Source organism: Hemiscyllium ocellatum, chromosome 33, assembly GCF_020745735.1.
Source record: "Hemiscyllium ocellatum isolate sHemOce1 chromosome 33, sHemOce1.pat.X.cur, whole genome shotgun sequence".
NCBI lineage: Eukaryota > Metazoa > Chordata > Chondrichthyes > Orectolobiformes > Hemiscylliidae > Hemiscyllium > Hemiscyllium ocellatum.
This window is the reverse complement of record NC_083433.1, coordinates 22,486,792-22,507,162: the sequence shown is the minus strand read 5'-3', so window position 1 is coordinate 22,507,162 and position 20,371 is coordinate 22,486,792. Positions and strand designations below refer to the sequence as shown.

At 42.4% G+C, this 20,371-nt stretch overlaps 1 protein-coding gene across 1 annotated transcript in view; it reads right to left on the bottom strand.

Annotated features, from left to right (window-relative positions):
- The window catches only part of l3mbtl2 (L3MBTL histone methyl-lysine binding protein 2), a 109,468-nt gene that overhangs the window by 58,417 nt on the left and 30,680 nt on the right, over positions 1 to 20,371 (bottom strand). The window contains exons 10-11 of the mRNA XM_060849376.1: positions 15,232 to 15,314; positions 10,544 to 10,648 (exon numbers count right to left, since the gene is read on the bottom strand). Of these exons, the coding sequence (XP_060705359.1) occupies positions 10,544 to 10,648; positions 15,232 to 15,314 (188 nt within the window). The remainder of the gene's footprint in view (positions 1 to 10,543; positions 10,649 to 15,231; positions 15,315 to 20,371) is intronic.

Sequence of the window (20,371 nt, the reverse complement as noted above, 5' to 3'; positions counted from 1 at the left end):
AACAGGCTTAATTTGAGCTGCTGAGCATCTCCAGTATTTTCTGCATTTATCTTATACTTGGCTTTTGCAAGACAATACCAAATTGTACTGCTAAACTTCTCTCTTGCTTTCCATGTACCAGTGACATGCCCATGGCTCAGAAGAGCTTGGATACAGTGGGTGACAACAAGCTCTGACCAGGGAAAACAACACAAATAAAATTAACTCTACCTTTCCTATCCTTAGCCTGCCATAATCTTCCAGTGAAGCTCAATACAAGTTCACGAAACTACGAAAGCAACCAGGAATGGGACAAGTAAATAAGGCATTTGCTGCCAACACACTGCCAAGGGTTCAGTCACCAACCAGATGGCTGCAGTCCCTGTGATGTCATTGCATTCCATCAGAAACATTGCAAAAACAACTTGCAGGAAGACATCACAACTGTTCACTCAAAAAGCTATATTGCTAAAGACTGAAGCAACCAAAACTTCCATATTCCCTACTTTTCAAAACGTGCATATTATTTTACACAATTATCAAATTTAATTACAATTTTTTTGTCTCTCCAACACCTATCATATTTCCTAATAAACAAGTCAAGAAGTGCAATTTATTTTAGTGTTGATTAATATATGAAAGAATGCAAGGTGTGAAGAGTAGAGAATGGGGCAATGAGGAAACAGCAGCAATCGATTCATGCCTCATTCTGGTTTCAGGGCAATGTGGGCACAGAATGCGGTTAGTAGGACCATGTTATTCCAGTGTATTGGGAGGAGGCACACAGTGATTAAATAAACAAAAGACTGTTTCGATGAGGTGTGAATGATAGGATAGCAGTCTCACTTCAGGTTTCAGTTCTCCAACGCATCTCGTCCACATCCTGCACCTCTGCCCTCAGACCCTACCTCTCCAACCGTAACAAGGACAGAACGCCCCTGGTGCTCACCTTCCACCCTACAAACCTTCGCATAAACCAAATCATCCGCCGACATTTCTGCCACCTCCAAAAAGACCCCACCACCAGGGATATATTTCCCTCCTCACCCTTTTCCGTCTTCCGCGCAGACCGTTCCCTCCGTGACTACCTGGTCAGGTCGACGTCCCCCTACAGCCCACCCTCCCATCCTGGCACTTTCCCCTGCCACCGCAAGAACTGTAAAACCTGTGCCAAAACCTCCTCCCTCACCTCTATCCAAGGCCCTAAAAAGAGCCTTCCACATCCAAAGTTTTACCTGCACATCCACTAATATCATTTATTGTATCCGTTGCTCCCGATGTGGTCTCCTCTACATTGGGGAGACTGGACGCTTCCTAGCAGAGCGCTTTAGGGAACATTTCCGAGACACCCGCACCAATCAACCACACCACCCCGTGGTCCAACATTTCAACTCCCCCTCCCACTCTGCTGAGGACATGGAGGTCCTGGGCCTCCTTCACCACCGCTCCCTCACCAGACGCCTGGAGGAAGAACGCCTCATCTTCCGCCTCGGAACACTTCAACCCCAGGGCATCAATGTGGACTTCAACAGCTTCCTCATTTCCCCTACCCCCACCTCATCCTAGTTTCAAACTTCCAGCTCAGCACTGTCCCAATGACTTGTCCAGACTTGTCCGACCTGCCTAGGTCCTCTTCCACCTATCCACTCCACCTTCTCCTCCCTGACCTATCACCTTCCTCTCCTCCCCCATTGTACTCTATGCTACTCTCTCCCCACCCCCAACCTCCCCAAGCTTATCTCTCCACGCTTCAGTCTCTCTGCTCTTACTCCCAATGAAGGGCTTTTGTCCGAAACATCGATTGCGCTGCTCGTTGGATGCTGCCTGAACTGCTGTGCTCTTCCAGCACCACTGATCCAGAATCTGGTTTCCAGCATCTGCAGTCATTGTTTTTACCACTACACTTTACAGCCTTGTGAACTCAACTTGGAGTTATAGAGTCGAGAGTTAGATGCACAGCATGGAAACAGACCCTGCTGTCCAACTCTTCCATTATCCCAAACTAATCTATTCCCATTCACCAGAACTTAACCCATATCCACCTAGGTTGAGATTGTGGTATTGGAAAAGCATAGCAGGTCAGGCAGCATCAGAGGAGCAGAAGAATTGACGTTTCGGACTTTCCTGATAAAGGGCTTATGCCCAAAACAGCGATTCTCCTGCTCCTCGGATGCTGCCTGATCTGCTGTACTTTTCCAGCACCACACTCAACCCTGATCTCCAGTCCTCACTTCCCATATCCCTCTAAACCCTTCCTATTCATATATCCATCCAGAAGCCTTTTAAATGCTATAATTGTGTCAGCCTGCACCACTTCCACTGGCAGCTCATTCCACACATGCAACAGTGTGAAAAAGTTGCCCTTCAGGACCCTTTTAAATTTTTCCCCTCTCACCCCACACCTATGCCCTCTAGTTCTGGACTCTCCCAACCCAGGGAAAAGACATGGTCTATTTATCCTATCCATGCCCCTCGATTTTTACAAACCTCTAAATGGTCACTCCTCAGCCTCCAACACTGCAGGGAAAACAGCCCCAGCCTATTCAACCTCTCTCCATAGCTCAAACCCTCATACCCTGGCAACATCCTTGTAAGTCTTTTCTAATCCTTTTCAAGTTTCACAACACCCTTCCAATAGGATATTGCACACAATATTCCAAAAGTGGCCTAACCAATGTCCTGTACAGCTGTGACATGACCTCCCAACTCCTATACTCATGCTCTAACCAATGAAGGAAAACATATTAAACGCCTTCTTCACTATCCTATCTACCAGACACTCCACTTTCAAGGAACTATGAACCTGCACTCCAAGGTCTCTCTGTTCAACACCACTCCCCAGGACTGTACCATTGTGTGTACAAGTACTACCCTGATTTGCCTTTCCAAAATGCAACACCTCACATTTATCACTCCTCAGCCCAATGGCCCATCTGATCAAGATCCTATTGTAACCGGAGATAACCTTCTTCACTCTCCACTGCACCTTCAATTTTGGAGTCTTCTGCAAATTTACTATGTTCACATCCAAATCATTTTATATAAATGACAAAAAGCAGTGGACCCAGCACTGATCCTTGGGGCACATCACCGGTCACAGGCCTCCAGTCTAAAAAGCATCTCTCCACCACATGTCTTCTATCTTCAAGCCAATTCAGTGTCCAAACTGCTAGTATTTTGTGTGATTTAATGATGCTAGCCAGTCTACCATGAGGAACCTTGTCAAATGCCTGACTGAAGTCCATATAGAGCAGTCTTGAAGGGCTTTTGCCCAAAATGTTGATTTTCCTGCTCCTCAGATGATGCCTGACTTGCTGTGCTTTTCCAGCAGATCACTCTTAACTCCATATGGATCACGTCCACCGCTCTGCCCGCAATCCTCATTACTTCTTCAAAAAACTCAATGATTTCTCAAGCACAAAGTCATGTCAACTATCTCTCATCAGTCCTTGCCTATCCAAATATAGGGAAGCCCTGTCCATTGGGATTCCCTCCAGCAACTTGCCTACCAACGTGAGGCTCACTAGTCTATTGTGTGTTGAAGTTAAAAGCATGTACTGTACTGGAGAGAGGGCGCGGTTCCCAAGGTAGACTGGAAAATTGAAAATATGTAACATTTGGCTGTGAAATGTTTACCTGAGCTTCGGTTGCTGCTTTGACAACAATTTGAATTTAAAACAGATTAACTTATGCCCCAGGATACTAAAAACAACCGAGTTTGAATTTATTGTTTGGCCAACACCGAATCCAATAAGACAACCCGATGCTGGGGGGTAGAAGAATTCGGACATTTTGAAAATTGGTCAGACAGCAACTGCCGTACAGCTAACTGCTCATCTAACATTATGCACTTGAAGAAAATCAGGAAAAGAAACCTTCCGTACCAAAGGTACCTTTTCAGGTAAAGACTATTCGCAGTTAAAAGAAAGACGATGACCCAGGGAAATTAACTAATTACATTAATTTAATCATTGGCAGGAATTAGTTAATGTAATTTTCATAACTCTTATTGGAACAGCATTTTTTAAATATAGAATTTGGGTCAGATAGTAAATAGTTAAGAAAGCAGAGTTTGGATTTGAGAAACTTTTTTTGTTTCATGTTCACTATTAAACTTCGACTAATAAATTGATTTTTTTCTGTAAATAGTGGAATTTGGGAGTTCTGTCACTCACATTTTAACAGATTACGAGGCATGGCAAGCTTTTCTGTTTAATTAAGAGGGGTTCAACAACCGCTTTGTAACAATAGTTCCCTGGTTTTTCCTTACCACCTTTCTTAAATAGTGACACCACATCAGTCAACCTCCAGTCTTCTAGCACCCCACCTGTGATTTTCGATGACACAATTAGCTCAGCAAGGAGCCCAGCAATCACTGCCCGAGCTTCCCAAACAGTACTCAGGTATACTCGATGATGTCCTAGGGATTTATCCACCTTTATGTGTTAAGACACCCAATACCACCTTCCATGTCCTTCTCCACAGAAAACATGGATGCAAAATACTTGTTTAGTATCTCTCCCATCTTCTGAGATTCCACATTTGGTTGTCTTGCTGATCTTTGAGGGGTCCTATTCTCTGCCTAGCTATCCTTTTGTCAATAAATGTATTTATAGAATTCCTTTGTTTTCTCCTTAACCTTGTTTGGCAAAGTTATCATGTTCCCTTTTTGCCCTCCGGATTTCCCTCTTAGAGTATAAAGGCAGTTGGAGTATACTTAAGGATTCACTCGATCCCTGCTGTCAAAACCGGACATAAACCACCTCCTTATTCTTGACCAAAACATCAATTTCTTTAGTCATCCAGCATGCCCTATAACTACCAGCCTTTCCTTTCATCCTAACAGAAATATACTGTTTCTGGGCTCTCATTATCTCAATTTTGAAGGCTTCCCAATTCCAACAATCCCTTTACCCCCAAGCAACATTTGAAAAGTTCTTGCCTAATACTGTCAAAAATTGCCTTCCTCCAAATTAGAACTTTAACTTTCATATCCGGTCTAATCCTTTTCCATCACTATTGTAAAAATAAAAGAATTCTGAGATACCGCAATTTGCTTATTTAAGTACGAATTGGATTTTGAAACAAACCAAAGCCACTTGAAGGAAGTACATCGGGCAAGGATTGCCTAAAATTAGGGAGGCATTTATTTCAAGAAGCAACTATCATTTCATCATCTATTCTTTGGAGGAGAATATGGTAGTTTGGAGGAGGTAAAGAATTAAATATTATGTGACTATCAGAACAGCAAATGGGAGCTGAAGATAGAGCATGCATTGGGAGGAAGGGGAGATCTTAAAGAGGTTTCTAAAATCATGAGGGGCATGGATGGGGTAAACAGACAAGGTTTTTTACCCTGGGTGAGGGAGTCCAGAACTATAGGTTTAGCGTTAGAGGGGAAAGATATAAAACGGACCTCGGGAACAACTTTTTCACGTAGAGGGTGGTGCGTGTATGGAATGAGCTGCCAGAGGAGGTGGTGGAGGCTGGTACAATGACAACATTTAAAAGGCATCTGGATGGGTATATGAAGGGGACATAGGGATATGGGTCAAATGCTGGCAAATGGGATTAGATTAATTTAGGATATTTGGTCGGCACGGAAGAGTTGGGCCAAAGGGATCTGTTTCAGTGCTGTACATCTCTATAGCTATGATTCTATGGTCGCTGGACCCAAAATACTCCCTCCACTGACACCTCAGTCACCTGCCCTGCCTCACTTCCCATGTGTTTCACCTTCTCTAACAGATACATCCACATACTGAATCAGAAAATTTTCTTGTACACATCTAAGAAATTCCTCTCCATCTGAATTCTTCACACTATGGCAGTCCATGTTTGGAAAGATGAAACCCCCTATCGTTATCACCCTATTATTCTTACAGATAACGGAGATCTTCCTATAAATTAGTTTCCCAATTTCTTGCTGAGTATTGAGTAGTCAATAATACAATCCCAATAAAGTATACATCCCTTTCTTATTTCTCAGTTCCACCCAGATTATTTCCCTGGATGTATTCCCAGGAATATCCTCCCTAAGTATAGCTATAATGTTATCTCTTATCAAAAATGTCACTCCACTTCCTCACTCTTGCTTTTCTATCCTTCTGATAGGATTTGTATCCTGGAACATTAAACTGTCAGTCTTGTCCATCCCTGAACCAAATCTGTAATTGCTATAATATCCCAGTCCCATGTTCCTAACTATGCCCTGTTAGGCCTCTTGCACTGAAATAAATGCAGTTTAATTTTTCAGTCCTACCTAGTTCTCTGCTTTGTCCCTTCCCACCCTGACTGTTTGACTTGCTCCTTTTCCCAAGAGTCTCAGACTGATCTCTTTCCTCATTATTTCCCTGGGTCCCACACCCCCACCTTCCTCGTTTAAATCCTCCCAAACAGCTATAGCTAATCTCCCTGCCAGTATATTAATCCCCTTCCAATTCAGGTGCAATCTATCCTTCATATACAGGTCACTTCTACCCCAGAAGAGATTCCAATGATCCAAAAACTGAACCCTTCTCCCCTGCACCAGCTCCTCAGCAATGCATTCATCTGCTCTATCCTCCTACTCCTACCCTCACTAGTTCATAATACCTGGATTACTCCCAGTGCTACTTCGAGGACCTTTCTAAATTCCTGCCTAACTTCCTATATTCTCATCATTTTCCCTTCCTATGTCGTTGGTTCCAATATGTACAACCACCTCTTGCTGGTCCCACTCTCCTTTGAGAAGATTCTGCACTCAGATACCCTTGATCTTGGCTCCAGGGAGGCAACACACCATTCTGATTTCGCGCTGTCGGCCACAGAAAAATCTGTCTATGCCTCTGACTAGAGTGTCCCCTATCACAATCAATTGCTTAGAACTGGACATATCTCTTGTTACATTAGAGTCAGTCAGTCTCAGTACCAGAAACTTAGCTGTTTGAGCTACGTTCCCCTGAGTTTCCAGCCCCAACCCCACATTTTCAAAAAACAGCAGACTTGTTTGAGATGGGGATGGCCACAGGAGATTCCTGCACTACCTGCCTCCCTCTCCTACTTTTCTGGTGGTAACCCATCTACCCCTGTCTGCAATCTTTCTCCCTTCCTGTAACCGCCATGCATCCCACCCTCAACTCCTGTAATTCCTCATTGCCTCTAATTACCACTCCATCTGATCCATGCGATCTGATAGGACTTGTAATCATACGCACTTCCTGTAGACATAGTCATCAGTAACATGGAAATTCTCCCTAATTGCCCACATCCGACAGGAAGAGCACATCATGATTTGAGGGCGGCCAGTGGTACAGTGGTTAGCACTGCTGCCTCACAGCGCCAGAGACCTGGGTTCAATTCCCGCCTCAGGCGACTGACTGTGTGGAGTTTGCACCTTCTCCCCATCTCTGTGTGGGTTTCCTCCAGGTGCTCCGGTTTCCTCCCACAGTCCAAAAATGTGCAAGTTAGGTGAACTGGCCGTGCTGAATTGCCCGTAGTGTTAGATGAAGGGGTAAAATGTAGGGGAATGGGTTTGGGTGGGTTGCACTTCGGCAGGTCGGTGTGGACTTGGGCCGATGGGCCTGTTTCACCACTGCAAGTAATCTAAGGGCGGCACGGTGGCACAGTGCCTCACAGCACCTGAGACCCGGGTTCAATTCCCGACTCAGGCGACTGACTGTGTGGAGTTTGCACGTTCTCCCCGTGTCTGCGTGGGTTTACTCCGGGTGCTCCGGTTTCCTCCCACAGTCCAAAGATGTGCGGGTCAGGTGAATTGGCCATGCTAAATTGCCCGTAGTGTTAGGTAAGGGGGTAAATGTAGGGGTATGGGTGGGTTGTGCTTCGGCGGGTCGATGTGGACTTGTTGGGCCGAAGGGCCTGTTTCCACACTAAGTAATCTAATCTAATGCTACTAAAGGCCCTTTTTGCATCTTAACCATCTACAGCCCCAGAAAATAGCACAGCTGTACTGCTCTAAAAACACTACTCAGGTTAACTGAGTACCTATGCTTTATATTTTAAAATCTTCATCAAGAGACAGATCTCCAAACAAATTACCAAGCAGAACCCACTCTACTCACATTTAAAAAAGGCAGCAAGGTAGGTTTCTTTCACCGACCATGTAGTCTCTACCTTTGTCTCTCTTCCTCCCTTTTTGAAGTGTTGCTATTTTGATCTTTATTTGCCCCCTCCAAGTTCCAAAACAATGTTCACCAATTTTACATCATAACTATTGCTTTGTGATTTTTTCATGGTTCATTTTCTCTGATCCTTTTCTTAATCCCTTTACTTTGCATCTACATTGCTGCTAGCCTGCTAATCATACCCCATCTAGATACAGCAAGTCTTTGTTTTTGAGCTATTTCCAATCCACTTGGCATTTGTACCATAAACCTTTTTGCACCAATCTCTCCTATCCTCCAAACGATCATAAACCTTCCCTGTTGTCCTTCTCCCCCACCCTTAGCTTGTATAAAATTAAATAAATTTCTTACTATTTCCCTCTGCTATAAAATGCCAGAGTTCTGAAACCTGAGACCTTAACAGTTTCAATTCACAAATGGCACCAAATTGGCAGCATGGTGGTTCAGTGGTTAGCATCCCTGCCTCACAGCATCAGGGTCCTAGGTTCACTTCCACCATTCCACTCGGGCAACTGTCTGGATGGAGTTTGCACATTTTCTCCATGTCTGCGTGGGTTTCCTCCAGGTGCTCCGGTTTCCTCCCACAGTCCAAAGATGTGCACGTTAGGTAAATTTGTCAGACTAAATTGCCCATAGTGTTAGGTGCTTTAGTCAGAGGGAAGTGGGTCTGGATGGGTTACTCTTCGGAGGGCCACTGTGGACTTGTTGGGCCGAAGGGCCTATTTCCACACTGTAGGAAATCTGATCTAATCAAACCTGTTTTTCTGGCACTCTCTCTTAATTACAATTAAAATTAATCACATTCTAACTTATTGCCTGGAGCAGCAGCCACTGGGTATAACAATTTACATTTAAGGAATACTTTTCCTGCACTTGAAATGTGCAGGAGTGATTGTCAGACAGATTTCAAAAACCTCTAACCCTTTCAACTCTACGGAGCAATGGGACGGAGAGTAAAGCTTGTACTACTACTACTGAGGTCTGCTAACTCCGCACAGGTTGAAGCTTGGTTTATTCATTTCTAGCAATTCATTCAGTGCAAGCTCTGCCAGCATTTCAGATGGCAGCCAACAGTCAACCACATTACTGCATGTCTGAAGTGACATATCAGCCAGACTAGGTAAGAATAGCAGATTTCTTCCCTAAAGGGCCCATCTGTGTTTTTACAATCATTTACTTGCTTTTAAAGGAGGTTTTTATTCAAGTTTTCATTGTATTCAAAATTCACTTTCGCGGAGGGATTTGAACCCATGTCCCTGGATCATAATCTGTGGCTCCGGATTAGTCAATTGATATTCGCATTACATCACCTCCTCTGCACAGATAGATGTATCTCAGCATCATGTGGGTAGTGCTATTAACTACTAAGCCATATGGAGAGCTATAAATCAGTTTCATTTCATTATATCCCCTTTTTACTAATTATAGATTGCTTTCCATTAGGTGTTTGCCTGATATGTAGGGTTGCCAACCTGGAGACTCCAAGAATTGAGATCAATCACTAGGACAGGGTTGTGTGCAAAATCACATGGACATTTAAAAAAATAATTGTTTCTGTCATTTTCATTAAACATTTCTCTTTTTTAAAAAAAAGTGTTGAAAAAGAGGGTTTAAAAGAAACTTTTCTGATAATCAAATTGGGTAATAAGTGTTTCTGCTTTTCATTTGGTGTAGAAGGAGAGTAGCCACATGGATAACTGATGGCTGGAGCAGGATCAAGCCATGCGATAAAATAATTTCAGAAATTTTTTTAAAGTTCAGTTAGCAACTTTACTTAAGGCTGGGGATCCAATCTGAATTTATGTAAACTAAACAAAAAAAAGCAGGGCTGCCCAAACTCTGGATCTAGATACCCAAGGTGGTCATGGATATGAAGTTTTAGGATCACAAAATCTGAATCAGCAATGACTGCTGTGGAACTTGGACTGATTTCTGATAGCTGGAAAACCCTTCAAATTCTCAGCTTTCTTTGTTCGTATTGGGGCATGGCCTAATAAATTGCACTTTGAGGTCTAGATTGCTGCTGCTGCAAATTAGTTTATGAATAGATTGGTCGTGTTCATTCTTTGGAGGAACATTCCTTTTTATTAACTATCCCGCCAGGAGGGGGATGGGGTGAAGAGTGGAAGAGGGACCAAATTTGGCAGGGGTGAGAGATGTTCAATTCATTTCACCCCACTCCAAAGCTCCATAAATCTTACCTATCCAAATATTCATGGAGGGAGTCACCCACAACCTGAGGCACTGAATTAAGATCACACTAGAAAAGAAACTTTGGGAAGAGTTTAGAGCACTGACTGAGCGATAATTTTCCTTCCAATGATGTGATAGCCCTGAAATCCAGCTGATCTAAAGCAGTAGTGCATTCTATGCATACAGACACAAGTACAGTACCTTTAACAGAACATCAGTCCCAACAAACCAAAACCAAATTTTCTTACCTTTCGGACACTGGCAACACAAATAGTGGATAAATTCAGCGGATCAATGGCCTCTAGTTTCATCCCCTCTTCAAACCAATCATTATTAGCATAAACTGCTTGCACCTAGAATCAGAAAGGTTTTAAAACTACATCAACTTTGAAAAATACAAATGCCTTGTACTGTGCAAGAATAAAATGCTAGAAACATAGGAAGTAGGAGCAGGAGTAGGCCATTCAACCTCTCAAGCCTGCTCAGTCTTTCAGCACAACCGTGACTGATCTCAACTCAACCTCAACTCCACTTTCTCACCCACTCTCCATCAACTGTACTCAGATAGTGAACTCCACATTCACGACACTTTGAGAAACAATTTCTCTTCATCGGTTTTAGATCCGCTACCATTTATTCTAAAACTAACGACTTCCCATTCTAGATAATGAAACAATTCGTCAAAGGAATTCGTCAATTCCTTTAGCATCTTGTATATGTCAAATGGATTGCCTCTCATCCTTCTAACTCCAGGGAGTATAGGCCTAAACTGCTCAATTTGTCTTCATAAGAAAATCCCTCAAATTTGGAATCAGTCTAGTGAACCTCCTCTGAACTGCCTCTAATGCAACTACATTTCTCCTCAGATAAAAGAGGACCAAAATTTTACACAATACTCCAGGTGCAGTTCCATTGATGCCTTGAGCAGTTGCTGCAACACTTCACTATGCTCATACTCTATTTCATTAACAATAAAAAGGCAAAAATTTCATTTGCCTTTCTTACATCTGGTGTTGCTAGAAAAGCTCAGCAGGTCTGGCAGCATCAGTGAAGAGAAATCAACGCTAATGTTTCGGGTCCAGTAACCCTTCCTCCAAACAGCTGTTTTGAGGAAGGGTGACCAGGCGAGTAAAGTAACTGATTTCTCTTCACAGATGATGCCAGACCTGCTGAGCTTTTCCAGCAACTTCTGTTTTTGTTTCCAACTTGCAGCATCTGCTTTCAGTTTTTGTTAGCTGCTGTACCTGCATACAAGTTTTCTATGACACCACAAATCAGTCAATATCAGAACAAAGGGAAATAAAAGGTTTCAAACTGTTGACGGGTCCATGTTATTGCTATGTTAATTCATCTGAACTTAAACATAGATGTTGACTAGTCTGCCAAGTATTTTCATGACTAACTGAGTTTTTCCACTTTTACACTACCTTCAAAAAAAAAGCTCTCAACTGACAGCCATGACTCAGTGACAGCACTCTATAAAATTAACATGCTCGAGTTTGGCATTATCTTGGCCAACTGCTTGCTGGTTTTGGGAATGCGTTCAGAGACTAAAAAACATTACAACTGGCTTCTAATTTACATCCGCAACGATGTGGAGTCAACAGTCTCATACAGTTACATTTGTCTAATACACAGACACATTCAATGGGTATGCCACTGCTGTAGTAAACACTGGGCCAATAACCTAAAGGCTAGTTTAACACTCCTGGCAAGATTGTTCAATTCCTACCATTGTGGAATCTAAATCAAATTTGTTAAATCTGATTAGATCATAGCAATAGGTCACAAGGGAAGGAAATTTGTTGTCCTCAACCTGCTCTGGTCTATGCAACAATGTAGATCAAGAACAAATCAGGTAGGCAACAAATGCTGGCCTTGCCAGTAATACCCATATCTTATGGAATAACACAAAATATTTACAATTTACCATTTCAAGTGATTATTGTCAAATATATTAAATTAAATGTTTATCAAATAATTAGAGGTTTCACTAACAAATCCTGAAATGTTGGATTAGCAAGACCACATTAAACATAGCATTAGAAATATTTCTATTCCTAAATGCCCTTGAATACAAGAGGCAATCACATTGCTATGGATCTGGAATCAAGTGCCATACAACCCTGCTACAAATATCTAAATAGTTGGGAAGCGCTAAACCTCTTTACACCACAAAGGCCCCAAATTTTAAAATTGTTTCAAATGTGTTGACCCTGTCATACTCAGTGAATAATAGCCAGATAGAAGCAAGTGCAAGAACCCAAACTGATTTTGTTGGAGTTTTTATTGGTAAGTTAAGAAGCTCTGTTCAGGTGGTCTGCTTGAGATTGGGGAAAACATAGAACATAGAACATAGAAAGATACAGCGCAGTACAGGCCCTTCGGCCCTCGATGTTGCGCCGACCGAATCCTACCTAACCTACACTAGCCCAATAACTTCCAAATGCCTATCCAATGCCTGCTTAAATGACCATAAAGAAGGAGAGTTCACCACTGCTACTGGCAGGAAACCATGGACAAAGACAAATGCTTCCAATCCAAGGCAAAATTTATGGAGAGTTTTAACACTGCCAATGCGTGACCCCCCACCCCAAAATAAAAATAGACAAAGGGCAAGTTTACAGTATCACTAAGATATTAATTAATTGCAGGTACATCAGAGGGTGCTTTTTTTGGTGGAAGATATTATGTAAAGTCTCAAATTGCCTGTCAAAATATTTGGAATTCTCTACCCCAAAATGCTCCAGGTGCTCAGTTGCTGAACGTCTTCAGACAGACACTAATAGACCTTTGGGCACTAAGGGAGATGGAGATAAGGAATACGTTCTAGGATTTTGGCCCTAACAACATTCTACATCTACCTACATAAAATGAACTGCAATGGTTCAAGGCAGCAGCTATCACCAATTTCTGAAGAGCAATAAGGAATCACCAAATAAATGCTAGCTCAGGCAGCCATGGCCAAATCACATGAACAAATTTCAAAAAGAGGATAGGAAGGTGGCTGTGTGGTAGCCTTTGAATTGTTTCATTCACACACCACCTCATGTTTGTGACCTACACTGGCTCCCAGCTAAGTAATGGCAGAATGTTAAAATTCTCATACTCGTTTCCAAATCTCTTCATGCATTCACCCTTTCCTAGATCTTGAATCTCCTCCAGCCCTACAACCTTGGAGATACATCTGTGCTCCTCTAATTTTGGCCACTTGAACATCACCAATTTAGACCGCTTCCCATTAGTACTCACCCTTGCAGTTTTTCGGCCTTAAGTTCTGGAATTCCCTCCCTACACCTTTCTGCCTCTCTAGCTCACCTTCCTCCTTTTAAAAATAGTCCTTTAAAACTGACTTCTCTGAAGGAGGATTTAGCCAAATACCTTCATATTTTTGTTGGTGCCTACTGCACCATTGTTTCATAATTCTCCCGCAAAGAGTACCGAATATATTGTAACATTAATTCATTGTTTCAAACTTCTATTTGGGCTACTAAATATGTTAATTGAAACCTGATCTAATTATCACATAAAGGCAGAGAAAATAGGAGTAAGCCATTCAGCCCTTCGAGCTTACTCTCCCATTCAATATGATCATAGTCGATCATCCAACTCAACCTGTTCCTAGTATTCCCACTCATCCCCAAGTGGGATTCTTAGCCCCAAATGCTATATCCAATTCAATCATGTGTTGGCCTTAACCACATTTGGTGGTAGCAAATTTCACATTCTTTCCACTCTCTGGCTGAAGAAAATTTCTCATCTTATGCTTAAACAGTTTAACCTGTATTCTGAGACTACAACTGATTGACCACCCTGCTATCCCCAAAAACAACCAACCATCAGAAACATCCTTCCTGCATCCAGTCCTGTTAGAATTTTGTATGTTTGAGATCCCCCTCATTCTTCTGAACGTTAACAATTACACTGCTCACCAATTCAACCTTTCCTCATAGGTCAGTCCTTGCCATCCAGAAATCAGATTGGTAAGCACTTTGTTTTGAGCAAGAATATTTTTCTACACATAAGCAAACCAAAACTCTGCAGTATTCCAGGTGTGGTCACATCAAGGCCCTGTATAATTGTAGCAAGACATCCCTGCTCTTGTACTCAAATCATGATGCCATGAAGGCCAATGCACCACTTACAGCCTTAAATGACAGCTGCACCTGCAGACTTATCTTTAGTTACTAGTGTAGGAGAACACCCAGGACCCATTGCACATTCCCCTATCAATTTCCAGCCTTTTTACATCACAATCCACCTTCTTGTTATTGTTACTGAAGTGGAATACCTGACATTTATCCACATTATACTGCATCTGTTATGCATTTGTTCAAGTCATATTGAAGCATCTCTGCATCCTCCTCACAGCTCACTCACCCGTGCAGCTTTGCATCATCTACAAATTTGTGGTCATTACATTTAGTTCTCTCAACTAAATCAATATTTTGTAAATAACTAGGGTTCTAACAATGATCTTTGCTGTATCCCATGAGTCACTGCCTGCCATTTAGGAAAAAAATGGCCATTTGATCCTACTATGTTTCCAGTCTGCTAACCGGATTTCAATACACTACGCCTAATTCCATGTGTTTTAATTTTACATACTAATCTCTTATGTGAGACCTTCTCAAAAGCCTTCTGAAAGACCAATTAAACCACATACACCAGGTCCCGCTCATCAACTTTACTAGTTGCACCCCCTTTTGCTAAAACCTCTTCATTCAGTAGTCTGGGATGTAGATTATCAGGCCATAGGGATTTATTTGTCTTCAGTCCCATCAATTGCCTGAACACCATTTTCCTACTCGTACTGATTTTCATCAGTTCCTCCCTCACACTAAACCCCGATGTTCCAGCATTTCTGGTATGCTATGTGCCCTACATACCCGTTTATCCAGAACAAAGAAAAGAAATGCAAAACATTGTCCCTTACCTTTTTAAAGAGATGGGGTAAAGCATAACAGAAGACTTTCCTGAACGTTGGGTATGAGCTTACATCTGCTCTGGTCACTCCTCCTGAGAAAGAAAATGAATTAAAATTTTAGTTTGAAATTATGCAAACCAGAAAGCTGCAAGTTTCAATTTCCTGTGCAATACATAAGATCCAATATTTGACTCACTATGACAAGTTCACAACACAAATGGCTAAATTCGAGTTTTTTCACTTTTTTTTAAAAACTAAGACAAAGTCACTTTGTTCAGTCCAATGACTGAACTTGCCTTCATGCCATTTATAGTAGTCAGTATTCCATGCAGCTGCAAATACCCACAAAACATTGAAACAACACCAGATAGTTTGGAATTTTGAAGACATGTGGTGTCTAATAAAAACAGACTCCAAACCTTATGACCAGTAATTTACCTTTAGTATAATAGCTTGGGCCAACAAGTTACAACAATGAAATTCCTCACTATTCAGAGTAAGCAGTGTATTCATTCTTATGGGGCTTTGATCTATCATTTGGAAGACAAAGTAAATAAAATACTAAGTCAAAATTTAAAAGTGTCATTAGATTCGAAATACTGTTTCTCTTCACAAATGCTGCCAGACCTGTTGAGTTTCTCCAGCATTTGTCTTTGTAATTAAAATACTAGTGGAGAATTTCAAAAGCATGCCCTTTTGTTGTTCACAATAGAGTACTGACTATACTTATTAGATTACTTAGTGTGGAAACAGGCCCTTCGGCCCAACAAGTCCACACCGACCCGCCGAAGCGCAATCCACCCATACCCCTACATATACCCCTTACTTAACACTACAGGCAATTTAGCATGGCCAATTCACCTGACCCGCACATCTTTGGACTGTGGGAGGAAACCGGAGCACCCGGAGGAAACCCACGCAGACACGGGGAGGACGTGCAAACTCCACACAGTCAGTCGCCTGAGGCGGGAATTGAACCCAGGTCCCTGGCGCTGTGAGGCAGCAGTGCTAACCACTGTGCCACCGTGCTACCCACACTCTTAACCAGTCTGTGCATGCAAAACTCAAAACAGAACATGTAACATTAGATACAGTCCTGTGATTAGACCGCATTCAAGAGGGTGCTAAGAATCATACAACCACAGTGAAAAATTGAGAATGTGACTCAGTTATGCTCACTGGAAGTTACATGTCTCAATATAACTTGTTTACTATTTTGAATAGAACAACCTGGCCTTTACAGTTCAAACGCACTTGTCTAAGAATTGCACGTTGTTTTTGAATTAAACAAAAGCATGGGGACAATAGTTTCCTGGTGTATTCGTCATAGCAATGCGTCAACAAGAGCTGACTTGGCAACCAATCAACACTATGGCCTGATGTATTATAAATTATTGCTCCCTTTGAAATGGGGTATTCTTGAATCTGTCCTGAGTGCATGACGAAAAGTTTGGACAACATACCTGTTTGAGCAATACTCAAGTTTTCTTTATATTTATGCTCCGGCAATAGATGCCACTGACATTTATTAGTCTTCAAGGTTTGTAGCTCAGGTTGAGGTTTAGGGTGTAGGTTTGCTCGCTGAGCTGTAGGTTTGATATCCAGACATTTCATTACCTAGCTAGGTAACATCATCAGTGGCGACTTCCAAGTGAAGCTTCACTTGGAAGTCACCACTGATGATGTTACCTAGCTAGGTAATGAAATGTCTGGATATAAACCTACAGCTCAGTGAGCAAACTTACACCCTAAATTTATTAGTCTTCCCCAATTGCCCAACTTGGTAGTTGGGCATCATCTCCCAAAACCATTGCAGCCCACATGCTGAAAGTAGCCCCTACAGGAAAGTGTAGAACAACAACATCGTTAGTTAATTTTACTCAGAGCACAGATAAATACGATACAAGTTCCAAGTGAAATTACATTGAATCCTCACAGTTCCTTGCAATATTAAAAACAAATACACAAGTTCTTTCCTTGATTCAGTCTTATCTTTCAAGTCAGTACATAAGTCATAGGAGCAGAAGCAAGCCATTCAGTCCATTGAGTCTGCTCCATCATTAACAAAATCATAGCTGATCTCAATCCTTAGCTCCATTTTCCTACCTTTTCCCCATAACCATAAATTCCCTTACCGATTAAAAATGTTTACCACAGAAGCTGGATATTCAACTATAGTTAAGGCCGAGACAAACAAAAAAATTCCACAGATTCACTAACCTCAGAAGAAATCCCCTTCATCTGTTTTAAATATGAAGCACCTTATTCAGAGATTATGCCCTCTGGTCCTAGACGCTCTCACAAGAGGAAACAATCTTTCCGTGTCAACCCTGTCAATTCCCCTTCACAATATTTTCTATTTCAGTAAAGTTGCCTCTTATTCTTCTAAACTCCAATGAGTACAGACCAAACCTACACAAACCCTCATTATAAGATGGTTCTTAAAAACCCAGGATCAGCCTTGTAAACATCCTCTGTATTGCCTCCAATGCCAGTGCATCTTTCCTTCGATAACCCACCCAAAATCATGTATTCCAGCTGTGGACTGACTAGTTTTAATAAAATTTCCCTCTTGTTAAAACTCCATTAAATTGGAAATAAAGTCTGACATTATATTTGTTTTCCCAATTATCTTTCGAATTTGTATGCTAGTTTTATGATTTACTCCAGAGCTCTCCCAAAGCTCTCTAACTTTCTGCGGTCTCTCAGTTTAAAATCAGCATTTACTAAACTGACTGCTGCTCGTCTCTTATCAACGGGTGCTTTCCAAGTGCCTTGCTATGCTGCAATGCCTGAAGACATTTTCTAGCCCATCTAGATAGGACGTCAAACACTTCACCTCTTGTCTGTCTAAACTCCATATCAGGTTCACCTAGTTAGAATTTTAAAAGGCATACTGTTTATGAATGCTATGATTTGCTGACACATTGAAAGAACAGTTCAATCACCCATATCCATCCTTCAGCACTTGTGCTCCCAAACAAAAATCAGATTTCCATAAAAAAAATTATAAGACTGGGTTGCATTCAACTTGCAAATTTTACTTTAAAATCTATCAGCTGCCTTGAATGTAACTGACCCAAAGTCACCTATCATCTTAGTTTTTACTGCTGTTGCTACACACCTCAGCGTGGCATCTCTTCACCTCCTAGTCATCCCTTTCATTCCTTCCACATTACACTTCCCTCGCCCAATGCTTCACTCATTCCCTCTTATTCACCAACCCCTTCTCGAAGGGAGGTCTCAGAATTAGAACGGTCTCAGAAAAGGGAAATTGGGGGAGAGGGAAGATCTGGGAGTGGGAGAAATTAGAGGGTTGGGAGAGGCAGAGCACAAAGAACCTAGTGTTTAAAAAGCAAACCAAGCATGCACAATTATTGAACAGTTCATCATCTATGTACATTTGGAAGGAAAATGGTGGCATAGTGTATGATTGGCCTTGTAATTCAGAGGCCTAAATTAATATATGGGAATGAATCTCAGCACTGCAGCTTGAAGAATTTAAATTGAATTAATGAAGATCTGCGACTAAAAAGTGAACATTTGTAATGATGACCTGAAAACTACCACAGATTGTTGTAAAATCCCATTAGGTTCACTAATGTCCTTCAGGGAAACAATGTCATCCTGACCCATCTGGCTTGCATGTGTTTCAAGACCCAGAGTAACTTAGTTAACTCTTAACTGCCTTCTGAAATGACCTAGCCTTAGTTCTTGGATAATTAGGGACAGGCAACAAATGTTGCCCTTGCTACAGACGCCTAGATCCCATTAATACTAATTTTTTTTTTAAAAAAAAGCTAAAACAGAACAAATGAACAACAAAAGCTGGCCTTGAAAGTAATACCCACATCCCAAAAAAGGATATAAAGGCAGACAATACAGCAGCAATTTAGCAGATTAGTGGATTCACGCCTTAAAACTCTTTTCAGTGTCACAGTTTAAACACATTATTTGTAACTGTCACCACACATCATTTCTGCTTATGTGCACCAAGCAAATACTTAGAAGGAGATCATTCAGCCATTATAGCCTATCCTACCATTCAATTGGATTCTGGTTGATTTTCATCTTAACTATCTACTTGCTTTGGTTTCATATCCCTATACCTTTGCTCAACAAAAACCTATCAATCTCAGTTTTAAAAAGATAAGTAAAAAGTGAGATCTGCAGATGCTGGAGATCAGAGCTGAAAACGTGTTGCTGGTTAAAGCGCAGCAGGTCAGGCAGCATCCAAGGAACAGGAAATTCAATGTTTCGGGCACAAGCCCTTCATCAGGAATGAGGAAAGTGTGTCCAGCAGGCTAAGATAAAAGGTAGGGAGGAGGGACTTGGGGGAGGGGCGATGGAGATGTGATGGGTGGAAGGAGGTCAAGGTGAGGGTGATAGGCCGGAGTGGGGTAGGGGCGGAGAGGTCCGGAAGAAAATTGCAGGTTAGGAGGGCGGTACTGAGTTCGAGGGAATCGACTGAGACAAGGTGGGGGGAGGGGAAATGAGGAAACTGGAGAAATCTGAGTTCATCCCTTGTGGTTGGAGGGTTCCCAGACGGAAGATGAGGCGCTCTTCCTCCAACCGTCGTGTTATGTTCTGGCGATGGAGGAGTCCAAGGACCTGCATAATCCTTGGTGGAGTGGGAGGGAGAATTAAAGTGTTGAGCCACAGGGTGGTTGGTCTGGTTGGTCCGGGCATCCCAGAGGTGTCCCCTGAAGCGTTCCGCAAGTAGGCGGCCCGTCTCCCCAATATAGAGGAGGCCACATCAGGTGCAGTGGATGCAATAGATGATGTGTGTGGAGGGCTGCACGTTCTGAGGGTGAGGGGTTGGAGTGGGTAAGAAGGGTGGACAGATTGGAGTCAGTTAATGTCGCGGCGGCAGTTGGCTATAAATAGATCGAGGGCGGGTAAGAGGCCAGCACGGGGTGTCCAAGTGGATGGGGTGTGTTGGAGGCGGCCCATCAAACCGGCAGAGCCCTCCACTCCCTCCGCTCCAACCCCAACCTCACCATCAAACCGGCAGACAAGGGAGGCGCGGTAGTAGTTTGGCGCACCGACCTTTATACCGCTGAGGCCAAACGCCAGCACGCGGACGCTCCTCCTATTGCCCCCTTGACCATGACCCCACCTCCCACCACCAAACCATCATCGCCCAGAC